Consider the following 15,546-nt stretch of genomic DNA (forward strand, 5'->3'; position numbering starts at 1 on the left):
TGCAAAGATAAAAGCAAAATAATGCGGATGCTGGAAATTTGAAACAAAAACAGAAAATGCTGGAAAAACTCAGCAGGTCTGACAGCATCTGCGGAGAGAGAAACAGAGTTGACGTTTCAAGTCCGTATGATTCTTCTTCAGTAAATGTAGTTTTTAAAAAATGAATAACTGACACTAACAGACAGTTTTTTTATACCAGTAACAATGCTCAAAGTATATTGATATATATTCAGTTATTATAAACACAATCTCACACAGCCTGGTACTTACTGCAGTTTCTGCATTTTACAGCCTAGGTTCCTCAGAGCCACAGACAATAGCTTCACTCCTGAATTTCCCAATTTATTCCAACCCAGGTCCAGATCTGTTAGTGGCCGGTTTGTACTGAGAGCAGAGGCGAGATCCTCAGCACAAGAATCTGTGAGAGCGTTACCATACAGACTGGGAACCAGAGAGAGAAAAATAACAGCAATCAGAGTAAATCTCTTATGTTTAAAAGAACATTATTAATGACAATAATAATGTACAATGTGAAAGATTCAAGAAACACAACTTCAAACCATAGAAGCAAAACACAAATGATGCAATAAATGTGAAATATAAATGAATAGTCTGGAAATTATTAGCAGGTCACGCAGTATCTATAAAGGAAGAAATAGTGTTACTGTTTCAGTTTGATGAGCTTACATTAGAACAGGGATAAAACAGTGACATGGCAGGGTTTAAGTAACAGGTATGAGGGTAGGAGGATGGGGTGCAAGGAAAGAATAACATGTAAATGCAGGTGTGATTATATTAACAAAAATGGTGATGGTGCTAGACAAAGAAAAATGTCCCACACCTTAAACCTGTGCCACTAGTGTGTGGGCATGTAGGGTTGATGGTTAAAGAATGGAGATTGTGGTGGAGACAAAGGTAATGGCTGTGAGTTCAGCACACAATGTTAAGCTTACAGCCTTACATGTGAATAAAGATAGAAGTGAAATTAGTAGAAAGTTCATCCCCACCCAACTGCTGGCAATGCACAGGCAGGAGCATTGACTGTAAGAGGCATGTCAGCCTTTCTGTGGAGGGTCCCGGTCAGTCAGAGTTAACTCTTCCACTGCCATGACTAAGTGGCCAAATACAGGAGACATCCCTGTGACTCTATGATGGACAATCAGGCTGACACCAACAAAGGCTAGTGTGTGTCTTCGGCAGGTGTGTAAAAATGGAAACATATGAGATTGGAGAAGAGAGCACAAAAGATCAGGGAATGAATGATGAAGGGTGGCAGCGTCGAGATTTTGCCATCCATATGCCCATGGCAGACGAAGCACTGGAGCTGGGGGACCTGGAGGCAGGGTGGGCACTCGCCGATGGTGAGATGGGTTTTGTGGATCTGAGAGTGAATGGCCTAATGGATGGACACAGGAGAGCCTCTGGTGACCACAAAACATAGTGCTCATATGTCCATCACTGGTCACAGAGAGCAGTCTGAAGGATGTGTTGGAATGTGCATTATCCTCCAATTGCCCTTCTCTCTCTCACAAATCGAGGGCTGCTGTGATCAGGAGAGAGCCGCGCACCTCTGAGGAGGAGGAGGGGACCTTAGAGGTTGCATGGCCACATTATTCCCCCACATTCTCGGCACAAAGATCTGTAGGATTGACATACTAAAGGCGGGGATCAGTGACAAAAATAACAGGAGACAGATTGAAAGCAGTTTTTGGACCATAACTTTCATTACCCAGGGTATCGTGCCTGGGGATACACCAGAGATGCAGTAAGGGAGCCCTGCAGATGTCTGCACAGAGGATTGAATGGCAATTGCCCTGGAAGTTCAAACTTCTGTTGGGAAATTGCCCTGAAATGGAAACAATCTGATATATTGATTTAAATAGCAAACTTTGGATAGTGCCGACTGCCTCACAGCAACAGTTACCCAGGAAAAGTTAGAAGAGTTTTAAACCACTTCGAACTTCTGATTAACTATAGTACTGACCCTCCCGACTCCCGCTGACTACACCCCACCCCACCAACCTTCACCCCTTTCCCGGCTATTCCCTCAACCCCATAACAAAGTCGGTGTGGCGTCCGCAGCCTCAACTTTCCTGCACTCGACTGAAGGACGCAGGAACCCGCAGCACTGTACCTTTCTCACCCGGTCCGAATCGGACAGTAGGGTGAGAAAGGTGTGGCTGCATTTCAGGGTAAAGAGCAAGGAGTAGAGAGGCAATCCACGGATGCGCTGTTTTATCACCCCGGCTCCGATATTGGTCTCACTCTCCCTCGTGCTGTTTTATCTCCCCGGCTCCGCTCTCGGTCTCACTCTCCCTCGCGCTTTTATCTCCCCAGCTCCGATATCGGTCTCGCTCTCCCTCGCGCTGTTTTATCTCCCCGGCTCTGCGAGAAAGTGTGAGACCATGAGCGGAGCCGGGGAGACAAAACAGCGCGAGAGAGAGACAGACCGAGAGCGAAACCGGGGAAATAAAACAGCGCGAGAAAGAGTGAGACCGAGAGCAGAGCCGGAGAGATAAAGCAGCGCGAGAAAGTGAGACCAAGAACGGAGCCGGGGAGGTAAAACGGTGCGAGAGAGAGTGAGACCGACAGCGGAGCCGGAGAGATAAAGCTGCGCGAGATAGTGTGAGACAGAGAATGGAGCCGGGGAGATAAAACAGCGCGAGAAAGAGTGAGACCGATATCGGAGCTGGGGAGATAAAACAGCGCGAGAAAGAGTGAGACTGAGAGTGGAGCCAGGGAGATAAAAGTGTGAGGGAGAGTGAGACCGAGAGCGGAGCCGGAGAGATAAAACAGCGCGAGAGAGAGTGAGACCAATATCGGAGCCGAGGAGATAAAACAGCGCGAGGGAGAGTGAGACCGAGAGCGGAGCCGGAGCGATAAAACAGCGCGAGGGAGAGTGAGACCGAGAGCGGAGCCGGAGCGATAAAACAGCGCGAGGGAGAGTGAGACCGAGAGCGGAGCCGGGGAGATAAAACAGCGCAAGAGAGAGTGAGACCGAGAGCGGAGCCGGGGAGATAAAACAGCGCGAGGGAGAGTGAGACCGAGAGCGGAGCCGGGGAGATAAAACAGCGCGAGGGAGAGTGAGACCGAGAGCGGAGCCGGGGAGATAAAACAGCACGAGGGAGAGTGAGACTGAGAGCGTTGCCGGGGAGATAAAACAGCGCTAGGGAGAGTGAGACCGAGAGCGTTGCCGGAGCGATAAAACAGCGCGAGGGAGAGTGAGACCGAGAGCGGAGCCGGGGAGATAAAACAGCGCAAGGGAGAGTGAGACCGAGAGCGGAGCCAGGGAGATAAAACAGCGCGAGGGAGAGTGAGACTGAGAGCGTTGCCGGGGAGATAAAACAGCGCTAGGGAGAGTGAGACCGAGAGCGTTGCCGGAGCGATAAAACAGCGCGAGGGAGAGTGAGACCGAGAGCGGAGCCGGGGAGATAAAACAGCGCAAGGGAGTGAGGAGCTTCTTCACTCAGAGCATGGTGAACCTGTGGAATTCTCTACCATAGAAGGCAGTGGAGGCCAAGTCACTGAATATATTTAAAAATGATGTAGATAGATTTCTAGACACTAAAGGCGTCAAGCAGAATGGGAAAGCAGTGGGAGTATGACATTGAGATAGAGTTACAGCCATGATCATACTGAATAGTTGACCATACTTGAAGGGCCGAATGACCTGCTCCTGCTCCTAATCTCTCTGTTTCTATGTTTCTATCGGTGATTCTGATAATAGTGCACAGGTTTATTTATTATACTAATAACAGTGTTCAAAATACATTGTCGATATCCAGTTATCATGAACACAATCTCACAGTCTAGTACTGACCTCAGTCTCTGTATTTTACAATCTGTGTTCTTCAGAGCCGCAGACAGTCGTTTCACTCCTGAATCTCCCAGGTTATTATCACTCAGGTCCAGATTCGTCAATGACTGGTTTGTTCCGAGAGCGGAGGCAAGATCCATGGCGCAAGAATCTGTGAGAGCGTTACAATGCAGACTGGAGACCAGAGGGGAAAAGATAACAGGAATCAGGGTAAATCCCGAATGTTTTTTAAGAATACCACTATTGATACGACAATGTACAGGGTGGGACACTCAAAAACACAACTGCCATTTACACAGAAGGAAAAATACTATTGATGCTATAAATCTGAAATTTAAATGCAATATGCTGGGAATACTCAGCAGGTCGGGAAGTATTTTTGAGAATGAAACAGAGTTAATGTTTCAGTTGGATAAGCTTTTATTAGAACTGGGAAATAGCAGCAAATTTGAATTGTTTTAAGTGACAGGGAAATGGGCATGGGGGTTGTGGCAAGGGAAGAACAGAATGGAAGTGCAAGAGTGATTAAATGACAAAAGGGCTGATGGGGCAAGATAAAAGCACATAATCCCCATCTCCTTACTCTGAGTCGTTAGGGAGGAGTATGGGATGGTCAGTGGCTCAGGAACTTTTAGTGGGAATGAAGGTAATGGCGGGGAATTTGGAGTGAAAACTGCTGATGTGATAGCGTGGGCAGGGTTAGGTAATTTAGCCGTAGTCCACAAAGGACCATTGGTATCTCTCACCATGAGAGAGAGACAATGTGCTACATGTAGCTTGAGAGACAGTACCGAGCAAACGTAGGGTAATGAACTACCACAGCCAGGATGGGGATCAAATCCTCAACATGAGTATCATCCTACATCAATCTTTAGCCACCAAGCCAACTGAGCTAACCAACTCCAGTTATGGACACAATATTGCCAGAGCCAGCCAAATGACAGAATCATTACAGAGCAGAAGGAGGACACTTAGCCGAAGGTGTCTGCACTGGCTCTCTGAATGAGCAATTCACTAAGTGCCTTTCCCTAGCCTGCTCCCCGTAAACCTGAACATTCTTTCTTTTCAGATAACAGTTCAATTCCCTTTGGGATGCTTCAATTGAACGTGTCCCCAACACACTCTCAGGCAGTGCAGTCCAGACCTTAACCACTCTCTGCAGGGGAGGTCCCAGTTCAGGCAATTCTGGCGGCATCTTTAAAGGCAGCAGCTCTGGAGGGGGCCCTGGTTACTGAACGAAGGGTTGAAATGACAGAAGACAAATTAAAGGTTATTCCCCAATTCACTGATGCCTCCTTGGAGGTGCCCCTCCAGGCTGCTCGGGCTCGGAGAGAGGTCCTGATTCCTCAGAACAGGAGGAAGAGAAGACCGGTCCGTTCATGCAAGCAAGTCTGAATGGAGATTGCTGAGGAGCAGGCGTGGGGCATGTGGCTATAGGGTGGCAAAAGGATCAATGTTATGATCTGTTCTGGCAAGGTGAGTGCAGCGCACAATGTTAAACTTACAGCCTTACATGTGAATAGGATAAAAGTGAAATTGGTAGAAAGTTCATCCCCACCCAGTCGCTGGCAATGACCAGGCAGCAGCATTGACTGTCAGAGTCATGTCAGCCTCTCTGTGCAGGGTCCTGGTCAGTCAGAGTTGACTCCTGCACTGCCAAGACTGAGTGGCCACATGTAGTAGGCATCCCTGGGGTGTCATAATGAACAGTCAGGCTGGAACCAGGATAGGCTAGAGTGTGTCTTTGATAGGTGAAAATAATGTAAATTTAACAATGGAGAACACAAACATTAGAGAATGAACTAAGAAAATGGCAGCATCCAGATCTTGCCATCCTTAAGAAAATAAGAAATAGGAACAGGAGTGGACCATTTGGCCCCTCGAGCCAGCTCCGCCATTCAATAAGATCATGGCTGATCTCCTTGAGTTTCGATTTCCACATTCCCATCTACCCCCAATAACCTTTGATTCCCTTGCCTAACAAGAATCCATCTAGCTCTGTCTTAAAAATATTCAATGACCCCCACCTCCACCGCCTTTTGAGGCAGAGAGTTCCAAAGCCGCACAACCCACTGAGAGAAAAAAATTCTCCTCATCTCTATACTAAAAGGATGACCCCTAGTTCTGGATTCACCCACAAGAGGAAATATCCTTTCGACGTCCATCTTGTCAATGCTGTTCAGGATCTAGTATACTTCAATCAAATCACCCCTCACTCTTCTAAACTCCAGTGGAAACAAGCCTATTCTGTCCAACCTTTCCTCATAAGAGAACCTGCTCATTCCAGATATCAATCTAGTAAACCTGCTTTGAACTGCCTCCAATGCTTTTACATCCTTCCTTAAATAAGGAGACCAATACTGCACTTAGTATTCAAGGTGCGGTCACACCAATGCCCTGTATAACTGAAGCATAACATTCTTACTCTTATGTTCAATCCCTCTCATAATAAAGGATATCAGTCCATTAGTCTTCATAATTACTTGCTGTACCTGCATACTAACTTTTTGTGACTCATGTACAAGAACACCTAGATCCATCTGCACCTCAGTATTGTGCAGCTGATCTCCATTTAAGTAATACTCTATGCCAAAGTGAACAACTTCACACTTTCCCACATTAAACTCCATTCGCCAGATCTTTGCCCACTCATTCAACCTATCCATATCCATCTGCAGCCTTCACATGTCTTCTTCACAACGTACTTTCCTACCCGTCTTTGCCATTTCCAAACTTAGCTACTATGTCTTTGCTCCCCTCATCTAAGTCATTGATGTAAATTGTAAAAAGTTGAGGCCCCAGCACAGATCCCTGTGGGACTTCACTCGTTACATCCTGTCAAGCTGAAAATGAACCATTTACGCATACTCTCTGATTTCTGCTAGCCAGCCAATCTTCTATGCATGCTAATGTGTTACCCCCTGCGCCATGCACTTTTATTTTCAGTAATAACCTTTGATGTGGCACCTTATCAAATGGAAGATGAAGCACTGCAGCTGGAAGGCCTGGAGGCAGGCTGGGTAACCACTGATGGTGAGATGGGTTGTGGATTCCTGAGAGAGGGATTGGCTGAATGGATGAGCACAGGAGTCTGGTGTGAACAGAAAACCTGATGCTTGCATGTACACCACTGATCACATGGATCTCCAGATTAAGAATAGTCTGAAGGATGAGTTGGAATGTACCTTGCCGTCTAATATTGTTCTCTCTCTTGCAAATCAAGGGCTGCTGTGATGGGAGATGGCCATCCACCTCAGAAGAGGAGGAGGAGGGGAACTCAGAGGGTGCACCGTCACGTTATTCCCCCGCTCTCTAGACCAGCACAGAGACTATCAGGTCAGTGGGCAGTCCCCATTTTTTGGTTTTGAAATGCAATAATTACTAAATCTACAACCTGTCTTTCCATAGTCATGTGACCTCTGCCATGAACCAATGTCTGGGAGCAGCCATGATACAAGCAACTTAATAAATTCTCTCACTGAGACAGACACTGAAGAAGCTCTGCTGTCCTTAGACTTGAAACATGGTGTCAGCAGTGGAGAAAAAATATACTTTGAACCCAGCAAATGCTGCAGAGAACGCAGAACTCAGGAAGGCACACAAAAAAGTTCTAGTCTGCACAAAGCTTCTGAAAAGGACAAGGAAAGAAAAAGGAGTTAAGGAAAAGCAAGTGAACTGAAGACTGTAAGTTAAAATACTGAGTGAGTAAAATGGCTGCAGTAAGTTTTTAATTCCCAACTCGAGTCGAAATGAAAGGCGATATATGGCAGAAGTGACAGTTTTCCCACTTGCAATGATTAAACTACGAGACAGCGACAAATTTAATTAACAAGCCAGAACTGATAAGAATAGCCACGCAGCTAACACTGCTGGGGAAGGACTGCTACAAATTGTATACCACCCTAAATCGAACTGACGTACAAAGAAAAGAGGCAGCAGAGATTTTGAAAGCCTTGAACCCTGAGTGAACATTGTGTATGAAACAGAAACTATCAATCAGTATATGACTGCAGTAAAACAAGTTGAAGAATACCGCGAATTCAGACAGCTAAAGCATGATCTGATTAAAGATAGGCATAGGCATTCAAATCCAACTCCCCCTACCCCACTCTCCCCCCACCCCACAACCACCAGTGAGCGAGAGTCTACTGAAATATGAGAAACTGATACTCAAGAATGCAATAGATGTGTGTAATGTGTGTAGAAATGCGGAGGTCAGAAAATGTTAGCTAGAGCAAACGTGTGGCAGAGCAGACCAGGAGATACATTATGCTGAGAGACATTCCTGTCCGAATGAGCAGAGCAATCACAAAGGGCAGGATGCAAATGCTGCGAAGCACAGCATACAAAGGAAAAGAAGGGTTTCCCACAATGGGGGAAGCAGTGTTTTAACTGCAAGAAGCAGAATCACTTCGCACACAGTTTTTTGGCTAAAAAGAAGTGAAAGAAGCCTATGCAGATGGCCACTGGAGAGATATCAGCAGAAGAGTTTGATGAAGAACTGTACACAATACAACAAGTCTATAGGCAACAAATGGTTTGTGGCTGCAAAAATGGCTGAAATTTTCCGGCTCCATTGGTGTCGGGTGTCATGGTGGGCAGGGCAGGGGGGCACGGCAATATGGCAAGAAGTCCAAAAATCTGTTTTACGCCATCATAAAATCAGTTTGCGATCATCTGCTCCACCCATCAAAGGCAGGCCACATTTCCCACCGCCGCACGTCGGGAACTTAATTTCAATACTTTAGCATCTCACTATAAGCCCTCATTTCCGGAATCACCCCCCACAGCTGGATCATCCATCGGCATGTTTCACAACAGCACATAAGTGACGTGCACCTGGCAAGCTGCACATCGCTCGGGACTTCGAGCTTTGTTTGCCTAGCTTGCTTCAAACAGCACTCGTGGTCATTAGCACCAGGCTTTGCAGGCAGCACCACATCACTTTTAGGTCTCTTCCCACCAGACCAGCTGTAAGAGAAGAGTGGCTTTTCAATGGTTGCAGGGGTAGGGCTTGTTTGGGGAAGGGGGAAGAAGCGGCCTCAGGCAAGGGAAGAGACTGCAGGGCGAGGGATGCACTGGGGAAGGGGGATATCCCAGGGTTTGTGTGGGGGCATGTGTTCATCTGTGCAAGTGGCCTCAAGATGGTGAGGGCTGAGGAGGCAGTCTCCAGAGGAGATGAGGCTAGATGGAGATGTGAGGGTGTGTGTGAGAGACTGAGTGGTGATGTCACTTGAGCTGGCAGTGAGTCAGGTGCCAGTGAATGTGCGATGGCCTTGTGAGTGTATGAGTTTAGAGTAATGAGGTGATAGCCTTACCCTGGCAGCACGGATGAGATCATTTGATGGCCGACTCCTTGTTTGCAGCATTGGCACTGACCACCTCTGCCCCACCACCCAAGCTGGAACGGTGAGACGGATGGGCCTCCTGCAGCTTGCGTGGGGGTAGAGGACATCGTGGCGGGCCTCCTTTGTGTGTAGGAGGTGTCCCAGGGATACATAACTCAATCGGGAGGCTGCACTCTTCTTGGCTTTTGGGGCCATGTCTTCACCGGTGCCCTCCTGGGCTGCAAGCATTGAGAAGTATGCGTGCAGCTGCAGTTTAAATACGGTGCCCCACATGAGGAAACAGCAAGGTCATGGTGTGGTGGGCAATTGGAGGCTGCCCACCAGCAAAACAGCGTGTTTCCTGTGGTTGCATAATTAATGAGGTGGGAATGGAACGATAAGGTATGAAAACCTGCCATTGTGGCCAGTGGATAAAATGACTTTTTTTCCCACCCACTACCACGCTTTGTGCAAATCTGGGATGATTCCACCCAAAGATGACTGCAGAGGGAGTGTATCAAGTGAACAACAAATGTCAAATAGACACTGCTGCGTTATGCAACATAATGACCTTCACAACCCTGTGCGAAGTGGCACAACATGGCAATCTGAAAATGAAACCCTGGAAAGTGAGGTTGCGGCTCTAGGATGGCACGATACTCATACCGAGAGGGCAACTTAGTCTGAGAGCCCAATGCAATGGTAAGAAGGAAGATCGAGAGTTCCTGGTCATCGATGGGATGCAACAGCCACTCATCTCAGCTGAAACAAGTCTAAAGCTTTGGCTGGTAATGCGAAAAGTGCCAACAGAAAGAGGGGAGTAAAAGGCTCCAGAGAGAGGGCAACAAAAGATTCCAGAGCAAGGGAGACAATATTCAAATAAACCACAAGATAGTTGCCACCCACTTCAGGCAGATAGCATGAGCTGAAGGTAAATGAAGCACTTCTACAGGGAAATGTACATATCAGAGCTGAACTCAGAGATTTGAAAGCCAAGATTGCAGCCGAGTATATACGTTTGAAAACATGATAAACTGAATTCTGCAATGAACCAAGCTGTGCGAGCTCCAAACTAAAAAAAATCAGAGACAACACTAAGGTACCGGGAGGAAATACTGACACACAATTCCACAGCTGGCAACTCAGAACGACCGTCAACTCTAGAGGTCCCAGAGTCCCCAACAACCGCAAAGGAACAACAACCTTCACCAAGGCAATAAAGGCCGTGGGACAAGAAACATCTCCCAGATGAACAGCCAATGTCAATGCCCATGCATACTATTAAGAGGCCTGCACGATTTAAAGACTATGGGCGGGATTTTCCGTGCCAGCTGTCATCGGGGTGTTCGGCAGCGTGAGCCAACAATATGGTGAGAAGGCCAAAAATCAGTTTCATGACATTGGAAAACCAGTTTGCAATCGTCCGCTCAGCCCAAAAACGGAGGGTGCATTATCTGCTATCAAACATCAAGAACCACGTTGCAATACATCTGCATATCATTAAAAGGCTAGCCCGCCGGACTCATCCCACCCTCTGGATTCTCCTTCCACGTTGACGATAAAACACGTCGGTGCAGAACACGTCTTGGCAACTGTGCCATGCAACAGTCAGGGCTTACCACCAGGGCCTTGTTCACATCATGGACATCCGAGGAGAAGATACTGGAGCCGACAACAAAGGCACACTGGAGGAATGTCCATAGAATGCTGGGTGGATTCTCGTGGACGTGGTGCTGCTGCGAAGCAGCCCATGGAAGTTAAAAAGTCACCATTGATGCTCACAATGGATGATGGTCAAGGGGGTGGGAGAAAAAAGTCTAGGATCAACATGGGAGAGGAAGATGTGTTGGGGGTGAGGTTGGGATGGGGGGAATGAAGGCGTCGGGAGTGTGAGGTTGAGAAGGCGGGAATGAAAGAGTCTGGGGGAGTGAGGTTGGGAGGGTGGGAATGAAAATGTCGGGGTGGTGAGGTTGGTGGGGGGGAATGAAGGTGTCGGGTGGCTAAGGTTGGGGAGGGCAATAAAGATGTCGGAGGGTGAGGTTGGGGGGGAATGAAGGTGTCGGGGGGGTGAGGTTGGTAGGGGGGATGAAGGTGTTGGGGTGGTGAGGTTGGTGGGGGGGAATGAAGGTGTTGGGTGGTTGAGGTTGGGGAGGGCAATGAAGATGTCGGGGGGGAATGAAGGTGTCGGGGGCTGAGGTTGGGAGGGGGGAATGAAGATGACGGTGTGGTTGAGGTTGGGGGGGGTGAGGTTGAGTGAGGGGGGAATGAATGTGTCGGGTTGAGGTTGGGAGGGGGAAATTAAGGTGTCGGGGGGTGAGGATGGGAGGGGGGGGAAATGAAGATGTTGGGGGGGTGAGGTTGGGAAATGCGGAGGGAGTATGGTCAGAGTACGTGGTAATGGAGAAAGAAGATGGCAACTGGGGAGGTAGGTGTAAGGTGGGTGGAAGGTGTTAGGGAAGGGGTTTCGGGGGGAGGAGTTCTGGTGGTGGGGGGAGGGGTCTGCAATTGGGGATGTCCAGGTAAACATGCAAGGGAGGTGTCTGATGGGTGCACCATTGCCTCCTGGGAAGCAAATTGATGGTGGGCGTGTTATGAGAGAATGGTGAGAATGACCCAGGACAGAATGAGGTGGTGGGGTGGGAACGTGAGGGTTCGACAGTAGTGGTAAAAGGGACGGTGAGGGTGGTTGTGAGGGACTCGGAGGCAGACACCGACCCTGGGGGTGGTAAGGAGGAAGTCAGGGAGGTGAATGTGGATCGGGGCCAGGTTTTCAGGAAGGAAGGGAACATGCACGTTCACCTGGACATCACCGAAGGAAAGGAGTTGTGGCTGGGAGGTGATGGGGAGAAATGGAATGTGATGCCAGGACAGAAAACTGTGAAGGGGGAAAGGAAATGGATGACTGGGCAAGGGGAAAAGACAGGGAATTCACGAAAAACCAGATGAAGACTATGCTGTCTAAATCAGAAGTGAAACGATAGTTGTGGTGAGTGAGATCAGGTGCTGCATGGAGTGTGGTCATTGGGCGTGTGGAGATGCAGGTCAGCTCAGGTGGACAACTGAAAGCGAACCCCAGCAGGCATCACTGAAAATGCTCAGGACATTGAGGTGAAAATGACATGTGAATGATCCGCCTGTGTGGGACAGTGCATGCACGAGGCTCCAACACGCACACGCACACACACACACACACACACACACACACACAAACAAACAAACACACCTCTCCCTCCAGAATCACTCATTGGCCAGCTGCTCCTCTTGCGGTGACAGAGGACGAAGTGGAGGGGCTGACAGGCAAAGGGGACTCAGGGGCACAGGGCAGCCTCTGAGATTCATGAGTGGATGACACAGGGGTGTCCAGCTGCTGCTCCTCCTCCCCTCAGGTGCCTGGGGGCCCCAGTCTGAGTCCTAGAGGGGAAGGAACACCTGGAGGGCCGTTGCCTCTGTATGAACTCATCCATGTCTTCCACGATAAAGTGCAGGTCTGTGCTCATCTCTGCATTCTGATGAACATGTTTGTGTATGGACCTCCATACATGAACACATAGATATCAATTAATCAGAGGATAGATGGATGCACTCCTCCAGCTCACGTTCCACTCTGTTGAGGGCTTCCAACAGCACTGGGTGATGTTCCCACACCATCTTCTGTCTTTCCAGGATGAGTTGCAAGGCCAAATCCACAGGCTCGTCATCTGACTCAGACCTCACAGATGCCTGATCCCCAGCAGTCCTCCAAGTGCCGGGGAGCTTGGCCGAACCTGCCTCCTCCTGCTGCGGACATGCGTCCATGCGGTGACCACCAGACTGTGAACCCGAGCCTGCTCTAGATCTAGGTCCCACCGAGGTGTGTGTCTCTGTGTTGGTGGAGGGTGTGGGTTAACGCTGTGATGGGTCTTCCAGGCTGCTTATGCTCTTCAATGGAGGAGGTATTCTGTTGGCTGGAGGTAAGGACGTGGATGGAGCTGAGGGACTGGCTAGCTGAGGGTGTCGATCCCTTGGCAGAGCTCCCTGTGAACCGAAGGAGAGATAAGTAGCGCATGGCAGCACAGTCAAAAGGAGAGAGAGCACTCACAGTTGCGTTGAAAGAAGGATGATGTGGTGCAGGATCCTCACTTGAGTGTTCACTGCCGACCTTACCATCGCCGCAGGCATGGTCCATGTACTCACCAGTCAGCACAATGGCACACTCCTCAAAGTGAGTGAGGGCCGAAGCTAGGCCATTCCACTCCCGGTTTAGGGCTTCTCCTTGCTGATGTGAGCAGGCTTTTCCTGCATGGAAACAGTCGGAGAGGGTGTGAGCAGGACACATGGCACTGTGTGGAATGTTTGTGTGGTGAGTGAGGACGTGAGCCCGAGAGGGTATGAGCCTGATGGAGATGTGAGGGAGTGTGTGAAAGTTAGTGATGTTGTCCCTTGAAGTGTGAGATCCCTGTGGATGTGTGATGGGTTTGAGAGTGTGTGAGTTGAGTGTTCAGAAGAGTGAGTTCCCCTGGTGGAACAGAGGAGACCATTCATTCTGTAACCACACTGGGTGGCTGTGCTCTTTTGCAGGGCCTTGGCACTTATCACCGTGGCCACTGCCTCCCGTGCTGGATTCGTGATGCCCCTCCTGCAACCAAAATGGGGATAGAGGACATGACGTTGGGCTTCCACTGGATCCAAAAGTAGCTTGTGGGATGCATCACGAAACCTGAGGGCTGCAGTTTTCCTACCTTTCAGGGCCATGTCTTCCGTGTGGCAGTTCTGGGCTGGAAGCACTGAGAGGTGTGCGCACAGCTTGACTTTAAATATGGTGCCAGGCATGTTGGAGTGATAGGTGTGATGGCGTGGTAGGCGAATGAGAGCTCACTCACCGTGGAAACGGCGTGATTCCTGGGAATGCAAAATGAATGCATGGTGGGTTTGGGACGATACGGCATGAAAAGCCGCCATTGTGGCTGGCGAGTAAAATGTCAGTCTTATCCGCCCACCACCAGCCTTGGTGCAAATCTAAGACGATTCTGCCCTATGTGTGCACTGCATGTGCAGAAACTGACTGGTAGAACGAACAGTTGCTAATGCATGAGAACAGTGGGTGTATAGTGGGTAACTTGGTAAACTCACAGTTACACATGACTGTACTTGCAACTTTGTCTTTTGTTCACTAGGAGAAGGGAAATGCTTGGATCTATTGTTCGGTAGGTAAAGAGGGGATGATTAGGTTTTGAAATGCAATAATTACTAAGTGTGCCACCTGGCTTGCTGTAGTCATGTGACTTCTGCCATGAGGGAATGTCTGGGGGCAGCAATGATAAATCCATTCAATGAAGATTCTCACTGAGACAGACATGAAGAAGTTCCACTGTCCGTAGACTTGAAACACCCCATGAGTAGCAAAGGGGTCACAGTCAGGTAAGCACATCACAAACACATCCGAGCAGCTGATGGAGGCAGTGATAGTTGAGACCACTCACACTTGGAGGACTGTGGGAGGGCAGGGTAATGCCAAGCTTCAGGCTCATGACATGCCACCGGAGTCTTCAACAAGCGGCAGATGCTGGATCTGCAGCGTTAGGCGTGTGATCATCTGGCTGAACTTCCAGAGACTATGTGTATCCATAAACAAAGGGTGGAGGAGTCAGTCCCGGCCATGAGTATCACTGTGTCTCTGGCATGAGTTTACATGACATCTTCCAGCGAGAGGTTGGTGACCTTCATGGAGAGCCACATCAAGCATACCACCTATTGGGGATACACACTGACCTGCATGTCGTCATCATCTGCATGAGCTCTCTGGAGCAATGGCTGTGTGACAGGGGGACGAGTTGTCTGGAGCCACCGTCAGGTCCTCAGGTGAGCAGGGGGTTGCGGGGGGGGGGGGGTCCAGTGTACCCTGAAAAGGAATAGGGGCAGCTGCCTGCAGCATCTGGAGGCTCCTCTCATGCAGCTGCAGGTGGGGGAAGTGGGTCCTTGTCTGCTCTGATCATAACAGCAGCCCTCATGAAGCCATGATGATAGAGCCAACTCTAGTAGGAGGCCCTCAGTGCACCGGGGCCCTCCAGATCTAAGGGAACAGAGGGCAACAGCCACAGTAGTCTAAATTCTTGGAGGAGAAAGGTCAGCACCCTGTCTCCAGCTCAGCTGACAGCGCAGGAGGAACACAACATAGGACTCCCAAAGCACTTTAAAAAGTTCACCTTGCTGCACTTGGGTTGACAGGGTTATGCTTTGTTAATACATGTCACCTTGCTGTGTATATGTTTTCAATGAATTCTAAAATGTTACACCACAAAGAGAATCCTTTGCCACACTACTGAACCTTTAACAGCTCACTGCCTCCTGCAAAGGATGAGATGAGAAAGGCAAGACTGAATGAGGTCAATACATTTCCAATGTCTTTGCCTCATGTAGTGATGG

At 49.0% G+C, this 15,546-nt stretch overlaps 1 protein-coding gene across 1 annotated transcript in view; it reads right to left on the bottom strand.

Moving 5' to 3' along the window:
- LOC144672016 (NACHT, LRR and PYD domains-containing protein 3-like) overlaps positions 1 to 15,546 on the bottom strand; it is a 109,555-nt gene that overhangs the window by 15,368 nt on the left and 78,641 nt on the right. The window contains 2 exon segments of the mRNA XM_078533956.1: positions 271 to 441; positions 3,821 to 3,991. Of these exon segments, the coding sequence (XP_078390082.1) occupies positions 271 to 441; positions 3,821 to 3,991 (342 nt within the window).

This window comes from Cetorhinus maximus, chromosome 35, assembly GCF_964194155.1.
Source record: "Cetorhinus maximus chromosome 35, sCetMax3.hap1.1, whole genome shotgun sequence".
NCBI lineage: Eukaryota > Metazoa > Chordata > Chondrichthyes > Lamniformes > Cetorhinidae > Cetorhinus > Cetorhinus maximus.